This window comes from Echinops telfairi, unplaced genomic scaffold (genome assembly GCF_000313985.2).
Source record: "Echinops telfairi isolate 266 unplaced genomic scaffold, ASM31398v2 ScPeMD7_3533;HRSCAF=4204_0, whole genome shotgun sequence".
NCBI classification, from domain to species: domain Eukaryota; kingdom Metazoa; phylum Chordata; class Mammalia; order Afrosoricida; family Tenrecidae; genus Echinops; species Echinops telfairi.
In genome coordinates, this window is record NW_022107431.1 from 48,544,398 (window position 1) to 48,559,734 (window position 15,337).

The 15,337-nt window shown below is 45.4% G+C and overlaps 1 protein-coding gene across 2 annotated transcripts in view; it reads left to right on the forward strand.

Moving 5' to 3' along the window:
• The window catches only part of VGLL2 (vestigial like family member 2), a 6,158-nt gene extending 4,343 nt beyond the window's left edge, over nt 1-1,815 (forward strand). Inside the window, exons 3-4 of one of the 2 annotated variants that reach the window (XM_004702023.2) lie at nt 50-553; nt 1,775-1,815. In XM_004702023.2, coding sequence (XP_004702080.1) covers nt 50-553; nt 1,775-1,815 — 545 coding nt within the window. The remainder of the gene's footprint in view (nt 1-49; nt 554-1,774) is intronic. The other variant, XM_004702024.2, reaches the window with a different exon arrangement.
• The last annotated feature ends 13,522 nt before the right edge of the window (nt 1,816-15,337 follow it).

The following is a 15,337-nucleotide window of genomic DNA, read 5'->3' on the forward strand; positions in this document are numbered from 1 at the left end:
CTTTCATTCTCTCTCTGCCTTTCCTTCTCCACCGGCCTCCGGCCTGAAGACGGTTCCTTCCCGATGAGCCAGCGCAGCTTCCCCGCCTCCTTCTGGAACAGCGCGTACCAGGCGTCCGTGCCCGCTCCCCTGGGCAGCGCGCTGGCCACCGCGCACTCGGAGCTGCCCTTCGCCACCGCCGACCCCTACTCGCCGGCCGCGCTGCACAGCCATCTGCACCAGGGCGCCGCAGAGCCCTGGCACCACGCGCACCCGCACCACCCCTACGCGCTGAGCGGCACCCTGGGCGCCCAAGCCGCTGCTTACCCGCGGCCGGCCGCGGTGCACGAGGTCTACGCGCCGCATTTCGCCCCGCGCGACGGGCTGCTGATGCCCGCCGCCTCGGGGCGCCCGGCCCGCCTCGCGCCCGGCCCGGCGCCCGCGCCAGGCAGCCCGCCCTGCGAGCTCTCGGCCAAAGGCGAGCCGGCCGGCGCCGCGTGGGCCGCTCCCGGGGGACCCTTCCCCAGCCCCGCGGGGGACGTGGCCCAGGGCCTGGGCCTCGCTGTGGACTCAGGTAAGCAGACAAGGAAGATTGGTCCCTCCTGCTTGTGCAAGACCCCCTTAGGTTTCCGGGGAGACCCCTGCGGCCTGGGGGTCTGTTTGGTGGTGGGGTACCAACGCGGTGCCTTCGCCTTGCGGGATGAAACAGAGCCGGCGTGACCTGGCTGGTGGATATTAGCGGGCGTTTGGGGTTAGTTTTTGTTTTCTTCTGTTTGTGTGAATATCGAATTTGCTGGAAAGATTCCAGGGCTGCCCCCCTTGCTGTGTGGGCCACCAACAGAGATGTTCCGTTAAGTATGCACACACAGGATTTCAGAAAACGTCTACAAAAACAGCAAGACAGTCATTCATATTTTTATATGCCTTGCCTATCGAAATATATTCAACAACAAAAAGTGCCTTTTTTATTTTCAATGTGACTGCTAAACACATTTGGAATTATCTCGTGGCTCCCATTGTATTCCTAGTGGACAGCACTGATGGAGGGTACCTGCTGGGCATGCGGTTTAACCCCTGCTACAGCGTGTGGTCTCTCAAGGAAAGAGAGCTCTCTGAGTCTGTGAAGAAGCCACGCAGACGGTTTTCAGGACGGGCAGTGTGCTCTTCTGTTGTGCAGCCGGTGGGTCTGTGGGTCGCTATGGGCTGGAGCCACCGCAACGGCAACGCACAACAACAATATCTGTTTGGCAAATAAGGCTCATGCAAATGTGAATCTTACGAATGATTTGATCTTAAGGATGTTTGTGCTCTGAGATAAGGGGTTGAATCCAATAAGTGCATTCAGAAGGGAGTTTTCCCCTTTATTTGAGAGCAAATGGAAATTTTAAAAAGCTATGTAATAAATGCTTATAGCCTTGCCCACTGGTTCTCTCAGGGGAAGACTTGACATTTCTGTTTACTTTTACTTTCATTCAGCCCTTGAGATGAATTCTGTGACATTCACAGTGTAATAACAGAGGGCTTTACAAGGCACCCTCCATTCACCACCCCCTCCACCCACCCAGCCTCTCTCTCTCTCTCTCTCTCTCTCTCTCTCTCTCTCTCTCTCTCTCTCCCCCACCCACCTCTCTGTTTTATTTTTCCCTAAGGTAGGCAACCTCAGCACAAAAACAAAGCTCTGCTCTGGTGGTCCGCAGCCCACCGTATCCCCTCTAGGGCTTGCTAGTGGGATTGCCGACTCTCAGGACTGAAACGGATTTGGTTTGTAACAACCGCTTCTAATTTTGGTTTGCAGCCCGGCGATATTCCCTCTGCGGGGCGTCCCTCCTGAGCTGATCTGCTGACCCACAGTGAGCTTTCCCAGTCCCGAGGCTCAGCCTTGGTGCCTCCCACTTCACGGATAAGGACCGAGGGAAGGACAGAGACCTCAGACTTCCTCTGAAAACCAAAATACATATCTCCTGATAGTTGGTCTAAAAATAACTCCTGCCAAAAGAGCGCACCCTGAGACACTGAATTACATGGAAGGAGTTTTGGCCAAATCACTGGAAATATCTGTGGTGAGATTGCTTAGTCAGGTGATATGATATCATAAGCTTTCTTGGAAAGGGGGAAAGGAAAAAAAAGACTTTCTGGTGTGAATAATTTTTATTGCTGATGTTAATTATTTTATTTCGTTGTATAATGTGATCATCACACTACTGTCAATATCCTCAGATAGGAAAATGTATTTGCATCAAAAACGGTGGTAGAGATGTAAAAAGAAGGCAATTCTTTCTTCCTCCCGGAAAAGCCTCCAGCTCTCCTCATGCCTAGCCCTGCCCAACAACACACACTCCAGACACAAAGACACACTTTTCCCGTGGACTGTGAACATGGAAGCGTCAGTCTGCATGTGAGTGGCAAGTGGCTTATCTGGAACCACCTGCCCGAGTCTTACTGAAATGCAGCTGTTGTTAAGACAACTGTTTAAAACTCCAGAAATACAACGACCAAAGTGGCACTTCCCAGTGTTTGGCACAACAATTTCACTTGCACTGGATATATTTTGTGTGTGTGTGTGCGCGTGTGCGTGTGTGAATATCATATTTTTTACAAGCAACAGTTTACGATGAAAGCCGACACCATTCTCTACCTTCTCACCACAAATTCTGTCGCCCCCTTGATCCGCCTCTGGATAAAAAAACAACAAGAGACCCCACGTGTGTCCATGGAGAAGACCTAGGCATCACCACAAGGAAAAGGAACAGCCACGGAGTCACCAGTACCTCCACTATTTCTCTGCCTCCCCGTGGTGATCGGTTACTTCCGGGTCAGAGCAGGGCAGGGCCTGTACTGTGGGCAAAGCTGCAGGTGATGGGGAAGAAGCAAAGAACATCAAAGATGTCTACTTACTACCCGCTCAGCTCATCGTGTTGCCTCATAAGAAGAAAATAAACATCTTCGCATTTTCTCTTGTTGAATGACTCCCAGTAGTATGATCTGTTAACGATAATAGTGTTGGGTTGTTAGGCGCCATCTAATTGGTTTTGACTCGCAGGGAGTCCATGGACTAGAATAGAGCTTTCTCATAGCTATTTCTAGGTTGTGGTGTTGATGGGAGCAAATGACCAAGTCTTTCTCCCACAAAATTTCTGGGTAGATTTGAACCATCAACCTTTGGATGAGCCAGTCTGGGGCTTAGCCGTCACACCTTCATGTATCCTTATTGTTCGGGTAATGCCATCTTTTGTTTTTCCAAAATGACAGCAATGCTCTGAGCTCTGTTACCCCCTCTCTGCCTCACATTAGACACCCTCTCTTGGTTTCCTGGATCAATCGCTCATGCTCTCAAGCAATCAAGAGCTTCCTATTAGCATTCGCTGCGTTAGAAGCGATTCATCCGTCAATGGAGATTTATACTGTTCTCCAAGAGAGAATCATTGCTCCCTCCTGAATTCTACACTCTGGAGATCTCGAAGAGCCCTAGATAAAAATGAGTTTGAAATGTATATAAGAAACTGCCAGGCTTTCTCTTTATTTTCTCCTGACATCAGTTACATTCTTTCACGAAAGTACCCCAAGGATATTTTGTGTACATGGTTGAACCACAAAAATATTCATAGTCCAAATCTTGCCGTTCGTTGTAACGAGGGAGGAAAATCTGGTTTACCTTGGCTACTGGTCTCTAGAGTTGGAGCATGAGTTGGAGCAGTCACCTGTCCTTCCGTTTTGCTTCCTGGGAAGTAGTTATGCACCACGTTATGAGAGCAAGACTAATTTTGCTCAGATGGAAGGTATACTTTGATTACATAACACTAAATATAATCACAATAATGCTTAATATCCATCATGAAGCAGCCACGGATCTGAGTGTTTCTTATAGGCTAACTCATGTAAGCTTGATGGAGCAATTCTATTTTGTCACACAAGGAGTCACCATGAGTCAGAATCAACTCCCTGGCAATGGGTTTGTGTTTCTGTTTTGTTTTCGCCTCTTCCCCACCAGAACCCCAAGGAGCACAGAGAAGAGACACGGTGCCCAGTCACACAGCTTGGAAGTGAGAAAGCCAAGATGCATCCTGAGTGCAAAGACTGCCCTCAGTCCTGGCAGGAACTGTGTGCTGGGCTCCAGCTTGTCTCTCTGCTGTTCAGCTTTGGGATTATTTGCTCCCGCACAATGCTGAATGGGGACAGGAAAAGAGGCAAGGTGGCAGAAACCGGATGTTTTGCAAATTTCACAGAATCCCAGGACTCCACGGAACTATCATAGGGCATTGTCCAAACTTCTTTATCAAATGACACTCCCTGTGAACTATCCAGAATGAGCCCTGGTAAGCTCTGTGGTTAAGAGCTCGGCTGCCAACCAAAAGATTGGCAGTTCAAACCCACGGGCTACTTGATGGGAGAAAGAAGAGACCATCTGTTTCCATAGAGACTTACAACCCTGGAAACCCTATGGGACAGTTCGACTCTGCCTAAGGTCACTCTGAGTCAGAATTGACACCATGGCAACCGGTTTGGTACCTTATCCAGCCAGAGAGAGATTTACATGCTCTCGGAGAGAATCATTATTGTCTCCTTAATTCATTTAAATATTTTAACAGCCTCCACCGCTCTCAGGTTCTTCACACTGAACCTCACCCAGTCAAGTCACGTAGGAGCTAGCCTGAAGTTTGGACATTGCAGCAATTGCTAAAATTAACTTTGGACCTCTCTGTGGATTTTTTTAATCCATGTTCCACTGGCATGAATCCCCGGTATATACGAGCATAAATAACATGCATGAAGTTCCCTGTGAGTTACCCAGCATTTGCCACTGAATGTGCTGCTTCAGGGGAAACACATGGCAGTGACCGCTTTGGTAAACATCCTAAAATCCCCAGCCCACTCCACCCCACCCTCGAAGAGGCTGTGTCCTAGGCCCCACCTATGCTAGCGTTCACAAGATCTATGGTCAGAACTCACGAGGAACATTTTCCCAGCCACGAGGTTCTGATTATTGCAACCTCTCTCCGGAGCTCCATCGGACCTGAATATCAGGTTGTTAGCGAGGAGACTCATTCACTGGAACTAGCCTTTGGGGCAGTTCTGAACACACGGTGCAGACTGGCCAGCTGGGCTCCAATGGCCTGGCACAGAGGACTCGTGAAGCAAAGCATTTCCTTCTCTGTTATGCCCTTCTCAAGTGGAGATGCACGTCCAATCTGCACCTGTAACAACACGGTCTGTGTAGTGAGAGCATCCCAGCAACCTGGGCGATCCATAGCCCTCCCTAACTGCCGTTCTTTAGGCTCACCATGCCTCGCGAGGTGTAGACTCCTAGACCTGCCTTGCTAATATTAGTGAAACCGCAGACTTCAGCTTTCCTTTTGCACTTGGCCTCAGCCGAGGGGAAGGTGATGAAAAGGGGAGAGACAGCTCTCCGCCACCGAGTAATCCTTTTGCCGATTGCCCTCTGGCTGAGAACTCGGCTGCCCAACCACAGGGAACTCTATCTGTTCCACGCCTTCACTTGAGAAGAAGCTGCCATCCCATCTCACTTTCCCTTTGAAGTTTTATTTCAATGCATGGCGAAATCTAGCAGTGACTTCAGATGGATTCAGGCCTGCATGGCGGGGTGTTGGGATTCAGACTCAGACTGAACTCTTCTCTCTCCCCCTTCTTTCTGGGGAGGGACTGTCTTTTCTGTGTCCTCCAGAATCTGGGGGATCTTTAACGTCTACTTTGCTTCCACCCATAAGCTTTGTGGTTAAGTGTATGCCCCTCTCCATGTGCCTAGTAAAAGGAATGAAGATGCCTTTTATTTAATTTATTTATTCATTGACTTATTTATTTTTGTGTAGGCACTTAGTGATTGGTTCCCTTAGAGATGGAGGAGATTTAATAAATAAATGACCACTGTCCATATCAAACTCACTATCCGTACATTTCATTTGTTAAGGTACTTCAGTAGGCTTCGATGTGAAAAGCGTGGAAGAACTGTGGAAAGATCCTTCGGAAAATGTGGGAAATGACTGAAATGGAAACACCTAAGGATCCTTTATACATGTGCTTCAACTGTTAGTCAAAAATTTGCATGCAAGCTATTCTCATTTGGGCTGTGCTTTTCAAAGTCTTCGCATATGCCAGTCATCCTCATTCGATTTGGGAGATTTATTATAAATTCCTAAAACCCAGAAGCAATGAATAAACGTCCCAGGGGCAGTATCATTATTCCAGTGGCTGTTTCTGTGTAACTGAAGGTTTGATCATTTTCACAAGTACCAGAGGTAAGTGAACATATACCCGACATTTCCTGCACCCCCACTCTCCTTCATCTTCCATAAATAAATAAGGCTCTATCTATACTACCACTGTATCGACACAAGAGAATATTAATCCACAAGTATAAGTACACACACACACACACACACACACACACATACCCACACACACAGATGCAGGCCTGCAGAGACTCAGTGTGCCCTCAGACAGGCACAGACACCAATGATGATTCTCTCTCGACAGACCAACTGGACTGCCCTTTCCTTCTATTTAACTCTGGCCCCAGAGAGCTGGATCATGGAAGAGACACTTGATAGCTGATGTTTCCGTGGTTAAAATATTTGTGAAGTTAACTCATAATCTGAAAGCAGAAACTAATAAATTATACGGTGCTAATTGGAACTGGAGTCAAGTTGTCAATCATATTACCCTAAACAGAGAGCGACCCTCGTCACCTAAAAAGGCAAGGCTGCCACGGAGAACAAACGGCTCCCAGTTGTGTGGGGCACACACACGGTCTCCAGAGCGGGCCGCTCTGATGGGGGCAGGGCTCCTGCTGCTCATTCAAGCTCCTGCCAACAAGCTCTCCAAAGATGCCTTTAGAGAAAAGGAGCAAAAGATGTTGCTGAAGAACTGATGTTTCACATTGAAGAAAAACGATATATTTAGTTTCCTAGAGAAATGAGTATGTCTATGGTAAAACATCCTACCCCTTCAATTGGCATTGTTCACTTGAAAAACCAAGTTGCAACCAGTCAGAGAAAGATCCAAGTGCCTCTCCACCATGCTGGATCCCATCTGCTCCAAATGCCAGCATTTCGTAGGATTTACTGATGTGCTCCTATAAAACAGGTCCTCCAAAAACTTACAACTTGCAACATCTCCCTACCTTACTGGGATTCCTTTATTTCATCTAGAAAGAGCCACTCATAGCTCCCAGTTCCTCCCTGAATTCTTGAGTCTCCTAGTGAACTGCTGTTCTTTTCAGCTCCCAAAGTTTTCAAATGGCTGAAGCTATTTTGCTCAAACTATCTGTTTCTCCTATCATTACTTCTTTTCTTTTTCTTTTATTTTCATGTGTACATTTTATTTTATTTTTAATAGTTTTATTAGGGGCTCATACAACTATCGCAATTCATACATACATCAATTGTGTAAAGCACATTTGTACATTCGTTGCCCTCATTATTCTCAAAACATTTGCTCTCCACTTAAGCCCCTGGCATCAGCTCCTCCTTTTCCCCCTCCCTCCCCACTCCCCTCTCCCTCATGAACCCGTGATAATTTATAAATTATTATTTTGTCATATCTTGCCCTGTCCGACGTCTCCCTTCACCCACTTTTCTGTTGTCCGTCCCCCAGGGAGGAAGTCACATGTAGATCCTTGTAATTGGTTCCCCCTCTCCAACCCACTCTCTCTCTACACTCCCAGTATCGCCACTCTGACCACTGGTCCTGAAGGGATCATCCGCCCTGGATTCCCTGCATTTCCAGTTCCTATCTGTACCAGTGTACATCCTCTGGTCTAGCCAGATTTCATTACTTCTTTTCTATCCAAAACTCACAGTTGACAAATATATAATTATTGTTACATATTAGATGTTTAGGTTAAAGATAAAGTAAATGTTAGAAAACAGAACTAAAAATAGAGTTGGTTTTTTTTTTTTTTATTCGTAATCAATATTGGCATGATGCTAGAGATCTAGATTATGTTCATTTTTTTCTTGGGCATAGTTGAATCTCTACAAATGAGGGGACTTCAAAACGTCTGTGAAAAAATTCCAGGATCTTTTCATACAAGTCCCATCACATATTTGCAACTGGGGAAAAAGTCTATGTGTTTTATACTTTGGAAGCTTTTTAACAAATACTTCAAATAATAATCATCTTTCACTCATCAAAATGAAATCAACAGCCTTACAATGGTAGGTCAACAGATGTTAGGAACAAGAATTATAATGGATGAGAATGTCATGGGCTTGTTTATTGTCCTTCTAATTCTATTACTATAGCCTTGACCTTATTCTGGGCAACTCTATTATTTGGCCCTCTGACAATAGCGGTATTATCTAGACATAGAATGGAAAGTAAAGTAAAATATATTTTTGCTCTTGCTGAAGTTTATTTTTACTACAGACAATCCTGTTTCTTTTTGTCCTGGTCCCTTTTGCTCCTTGCACAATCCATCCCTCTTCTAGCATGTGGCTCTCTTTTTCACCTGTACCTGCTTTTTAATGGCGTGTCCTGATAATAGCAGAAGCAGTGTCTGGAATTTCTGTATGGCTGAAGACTCTACTTTGTTCTGTGGAGGTGTGAAATCCCATTGTTCCCTCAGGCAGTTTCACCCACCCTCAGAACCCCAGAGGAGGCCGTTTTGACAGACAGATTTTGGTAGAAACAGAGAAGAGAGCTTATGATATTTGTTCCTCCTTGTTCAAAGACTCCTTTTAAAAACACATTCTTCACTCCTGCTTTTTCAAAGGAGCAAGACAGGATTTGGGAAGTGTCAGACCCATACCCGGAGGTGGGGAACAAGAATAGTAACAACAAAAACATGAAGTTGCATATAATTGGAATGGTGAGAAATAAAACCATTCACAAGGTTCTACTTACAGTTCCAAACTGGTTAGCAAATGATTACGACTCTTAGTAGTTCATTGAAACTCGCAATGTTTGGTATTTGATGTTTCAGGAATAGGGTTCAGGAATTAAGGGATGTTTAATAAATAGGACTAAAAATTCAAAATCCTTACCCTGGGTATTACCAATTCCCCCTTTTGCTTGAGATATGAACTGTATTGACATTGAAAAGGGAAAGACAACATCGTGCAGTCAGAGTGGTCCTCATGCTTTCAGTTAAGTTAGACTTAGGGTCTTTGGAAAAGGAGATCCAAACTATAGACAAGACCGAATCTTCCCATGTGACGGAAAACAGCAAGTGCAAGACACTGAATAAAGTTTAACAGTATAGCTTCTGCCCACATGTTCTCCCTGTTTTATTTCAGGGTGAATGGTTTCTGAGTACATAGTTTATTTAAGAGGCCTTTATTTTACCTCCCCTTGTTGTAAACAGAGAGGTTCTAAGTGGCATGGCAGAAAATACTTCAGATGTTCGCTTTTAATGTCCTGATCTAATTCTTTTGCACCTCTGTCCTGTATGTCTACATCCGATACTCATAACCCAGCAAGTTCACCATCAGACAAGATGTCAGCTGAGCTCTAGAAATTAGAGCTCAGCCCAATTCTGGGTTGCTGCTTCCCTGAGTTAGAGCAGTCTATAATGCTTTCTCTCATTTTCCATAACTGGTCCCTTGCAAATTTCTAGCTCCCACTGCATTAAAAAGAAACTTTTGATGACATTGCCTTCTTATCCAAATGAAACTTGCTCTTCAAAGTCTAACTAAAATCCCCCTCCACAAAGCAGAAGCAATTTCTCCATTCATAAAGCAGCGAGTGCTCTCACTCCTGCCAGTACTCTTAGCATCTTAGGTCAATGCCGCTTAAAAAAGAAAAACAAAAGCAAAACTCACTGCCATCGCATCTATTCTGACTCTTAGTGATGCTCTAGGACACAGTAGAACTGCCCCTGTGGGCTCCCGAGACTGTAACTCTTTACAGGAGTAGAAAAGCCTCCCCTGTCTCCTGAGGAGCGGCTGTTGGTTTCAAACTGCTGGCCTTGTGGTTGGCAGACCAACGTGTAATCCACCAGGGCTCCTGTCGATGTTATTATTTGGTACCCCACTCTGACACACGCTTATGGTTAAGAGGTTGTCACAATCCATTTGACTCTCAATTTAGAGTATGAAGTGTATTGGAACGGCAACATCTATTGCGTGAAAAGCACAAATCATGACATTTATTTATTATTTTTAAATTTTGTGCAAAGGAAAGTTTAAAATACAGGTTGATCTAAGGCTTGGAGTACAAGATTTTCTTAAAAATACAACAGTCTAGAAGTTTGCTTCGATAAAGAAAATCCTCCTGCTAGAAGAAGTTGTGTCACTTGCAGAAGCTGCTTCAGTGCCAGCTACCTTCCTTTCTTATGGCAGCTCACACAGTCTCTGGCTTCTGCAAGACCATCCCTTCGGTGATTACCCCCTCATCTTCCTCCTTGACTAGATCATTCTCTTAACTGTCAAACAGGCGCTAATATGTCCAGTCTTTAAACACACTGTCCTCTGGCTCCATTACCCCAATTACTACTCTATTTTGCTGTTACATTTAAACAGTAAAATGCTTCATAATCATAAGAGACCGCTTCTTGCTCTCTCCACTTACTCTTCCATTTTCTCTTGCACTCACTCTAAATAAGCACCCCTGTTCCTGCCCCTCACAGAAACAGGTCATGCCAAGGCCCTCACTGAGCTCCATAAGCCAAAGGAGCAATTCTCAATAGACTCTTCAGTAGGATGATGAGTCAGTTTGGATCCTCTGAGAAGCAGATACCAAGACACCTACACATACTGTGTACTTGTTCTAGCAACAAGACCATATTGGGAATACACTCTGAAATTTGGGCTACTATTTGCTTCCATGTATGGAATTTTACCATCATTCATTCCAAAGGATCCATCCAGTTTCTGTAGGGGCCAGACTGGGTGCAGAGCAGTAAATTACTTCATGGGGTTCTTCTCACCATAATTTTGGTTAATTCTCACCACAGGACTGACTGTTGTCCTGATGGTCTAGGTAAGGAAGGGGTAAGATGCCAATAGGATTCAGTTGTGAGTGACTATTAACAGGGTTTGATGTGATTTTGCCATCTTGTCAGCAGAAAAGGAGATTACATTACCATCAAGAATGAAAGCCAAGAGTGGAGCATGTCCTCCCTAGACCCTGAGACCCTGTGCCTTGAACCTTCTAGATCCAGGGGCAGAATGCTGTGACACCAGAGGGAGTAGCAGGGGAACAGCAGCAGCAGCAAACCAAGAAATAATTGGAGGGTTCCTGGACTCATGGGGCCAGTGAAACGGAGTGACTTGAAAAGGACGCTCATTTGTGGAGTGGGGTGCCACCAGGTAGTTAATTGGGGGAGATAGGAGCTGGAGTTAAGCACTTTGGGGCTTGGGCTGCGGTGCCTTTGGGGCATTTATTGATCACACACAAGAGCTTTGTAGCAGTGCCCAAGTAGGGCAGAGGTCACAAGGCTGTGTGGCTGAGAGGTCAAGAATAGAGGGAGGTCTACCATGGGCACAGCTGAGAAGAGGCTAGCCTGACCAAACTGTCTCTAGAACATTTCTGTTCCCAAATAGTAACCTGTTTTCTAATCAACTCCATAACCGCGAGCAAGTCATTGCAATGTTATCAAACACAGTAGAGAAGGACAGAATGTCGTGGGAGGGACAGCCGGTGGCAGGATTGATAAAGAAGATCGGCGGGTGCAGGCATGTCGGACCTATTTTTATAGTGGAGAGTTAAATGAAGACATGGTGAAACTCTGTTAGATCTTTAATGGTGGCGTGAATCTCTGGCATCCCCTGAGTTGCAATATTACTTTGAATTTACTATTTTGGGTGAGGAAGCACATGGGGAGCCGTTTTGGAGGTTTCCACTTGGCCTTCCACAGTATGTCTTTTATTCCACAAACCATTGAGGGGGTTATTTCAATCGCTATCTTTGTGGATATTTTAGGGAATTTTATGGAATGGGAAAATGACTACTGAGCTGTGGACTCAGTGAACATCTTGTAGGCTGGGCTTTAGCCATGTAATACCTAGTCTCACAAGCACCACTCTAAAAGGGGGTGTTTTCAATGACTATTTAAATTTCGGGATACCAATGTCAACTTAAATCCTATGTCTAATCAGAAATACCTGGTAATTCCCCTTTCCCCAGGGTACAGTTGTCAGAGTAAATATCCTTATTTCTCTTTGAGAATGGTGGAAGAAGAATTACAGTACTTATCTACAACAATGTTTGCCAAGGACCTGGTCACATCTTCTGCCAAAGAGTTGTGGATTTAAAAACCAACTCATCTGGGAATTGGGATCAAGCATCATGATTCTGATTGGCGTAACTATCAGCCTCCTGTTCATCAGCTTTTTCCTTCTTCTGATTATAGATGCTAAGCCCTGGTTGCTCATCAGTTTTGCTTTGTAAACAACATGGTGTTATTAATTGTCCTCACAACTTCTTATGGCCAAGCTTTTGGGGTGCTTGCCCATCACCATGGTGGTTTCCGGTGGACAAGTACAAATATCTAGCCTCGATATTGGAAAGGGACTCATCATGGTTGTGCCTGTCCAGCTGTGACCACCTCTCCTGCCATCATCCGTGGCCTGCAGAGGCTGCCTCTGTGAGATGTCTGCGCCATGCTGGTGCCCTTTCACGAGGGCATTCTTGGTGGGTTTGGTGAATGGCATGTCCTCTGGTTGATCTGACCTCACCTTATTGTGTTCTTCCCAACAGCCCCGCTTCCCTCATCCTCTTTTACTTCTTCCTCTACTATCTGCCCGGGAAACTCACCTTGGGCCTTCGCTTTCTCCAGCCTTCCAAGGCCATTCCTCGTGTCGGGAGGTTGAGCCCATCTCCTTGATATGTTCAATATCATATCCCAAGAAAGTACCATCAAGTGAATGACTTCTTGCTTATCCTGTCTTACATTCTCATCCCCTTGATCAAGCACCTTCAAAAGGGAATCCCAGCATTACTCATGTACATGCTAGCTAAGTTTTGGAACTTCTTTGAGATGTAATTTCTTTCCTTCTCTTTCAGACCAAGCATATGCCCAGTCAACTTGTGATGGGGTTGCACACTGGTTCTCAATGTGACACTCAGTGGAGGAGTTAGGGATACCTTGGTGTAGGTGAGGCCTCTTCTATTATTTGGAGGGAAGATATCTCTGCAGGTCCTGAGGGTTTGGAGGAAGCTACAAAGCCACATTTCTGGAGGCACTCATTGAAGTGCCCCAATCCTATGTCTTAGAGCCCCATGTTTTCTTAACCTGGGGTCTGACCTTCGCATAACTGACCTAATTTAACCCAACATGTAAAATGTCCGGAGCTCTGCAGCATGATCAAATGCTGAGTTTATTCCTCGGCTGTGTCTAGTCTCCCACTGCAAAAGAGACCCCCTTTTAACCCACAGAGTAAAATAACGTACTACAAGAAAAACCCTCTGGAACTCACACGTAGCTTTATTGATTTGTGGTTGTTGCCCGCCATCCCATTCACCTCTGACTCATGGAGACCCCATTCAAACACACACACAAAACGAAATGTCAGCTGGTCTTTTGCCAACCCCATGCCTGGTCATTGATTAGACTCTTGTGACCCACTGGGTTTCTTCCTTTCTTTGGAAAAGTTTGGGGCTTTCGTGGGAAGCAGATTGCCAGGCTTAATTTCCCATTATCAGGCAACTCCTCTCCTTTCACAGACCTGGTTTTCTCCATATCTTTCAGATTCCTGAGAGCATTTTCAAGGGCCTTCTCCTGGGCATTTTCCTAGTTCAATTCCAGCGAGAGCATTCGCATTGGGGCAGCTATACCGTGCCTGCCTCCGTCTGGGTCCCCTGTGCCACTCAGAAGGCTATTCTCCCAGTCACTTCAGAGCTAGACTCGAACCCTGGCCTTGCTATCCCACTTCTCGGACTGTTGCTGATGCTATTATGTGTGTTGGGAAAGTCCCTCCCGGAAACACAACCCCGAGCAGATTAGATGCACACACCACATCCAAGTGACCATCAATAAAACTTCAAGACAAGTAAAGAATCCGTCACTCTCTCAGTCACCACCCTGGTCCCCACCACCACCGTTTCCCTGGTGTGTTACCATAATCAGAGTTCCTGGTAGTGAAGGTGCTCAGTTGTCCACTTAAAGGTTGAAGGCGAGAGGCTACCCAGAGCCCCCAAGAAGAAAAGCAAGCCTGGATAGCGTATGGAGCACAGTTCTACTCTGACACACGGGGGCCTCTCTGTGTCAAAGCCAACAGCCATGGATTTCTTGCAATAACCTTCTAATTGATTTTCTTGCTTCTGCCTCCCTGCCCCACCCCACACAGTCTATTCTTCAGACAGTACCGAGAATGGTCTTTATAAAACGTCAATCAAACCAAACTTCTCCTGGACTCATAGCAATCAGGTTTCTTCCTATCCCACTCAGAGAAAAAGCTCGGGTCCTTATATGACCTCCATGATCTAGCGTCCACTACCACTTTCCCTTCCCTGGCTGGATTCTGCTACCTTGACCTTCATTTGGCTCCTGTCATGTGTCACTAGGCTCCCACCTCAAGAAGGGCTTTTGGATTTGCCATTTCCTTTACTACATATTCCTGTGTCTCACTGTTTTTGTTTTGTATTGTTTCCATCAATTTGGGGAGAATGTTAAAATAACATTTCAATACGTGCCATTTTTAGCCATTTTCAATTTTTCCTTTTGATAATGAAATCTAATTTTTCAAAAGTTAGTGCGTGTGATTTTTAATATTACCAATTACCAATGTTTATCAGTTACTCTTATCTATAGCTGGGATTTTCTCTTACTGCCGTTGAGTCGATTCTGACTCACAGCAATCCTACAGGACAGAGTAGAACTGCTCCTGTGAGTTTCTGAGACTATAGTTCTTTTCTGGAGTAGAAAGCTTCATCTTTCTCCCAAGGAGCGGCTGGTGGTTTCAAACTACTGACCTTTTGGTCAGCAGCCCAATGTGCCACTATAGCAGCCACTGCCACTGTTTGTGTCATTTCATATTAACTCTTCCTGCCTGCATTATTCACATATATTATTAAGAATACAGCTAGGTTGAATTTATCTCTCAACTGAGACTTGACATTTAAAAGATTGTTTCCTTTAGATATTCTATAAATCTAAATTGGACTGTGTATTATAAAGCAAACACATGCTGGTTTATGTCCTTCTGATCAGCTTTGCAGAGACCATAATAAAGGTCCAGGGCACTAGCAGAGCTGTGTCATTCTGGGTTGACTAGAGAAACAAATTCATAGACACTCACATGTGTATAAGAAAAAGCTTTACAGTGAACCCTCATTTATCGCGGTTAATCGGTTCTAGACCCTACCGTGATAAATGAAATTCCGCAAAGTAGGATTCCTTATTTGTAAATCTGATACCTCTTCTGGAACTTTTCGAACCAACCCTTGCTCGCTGTAAAATCCA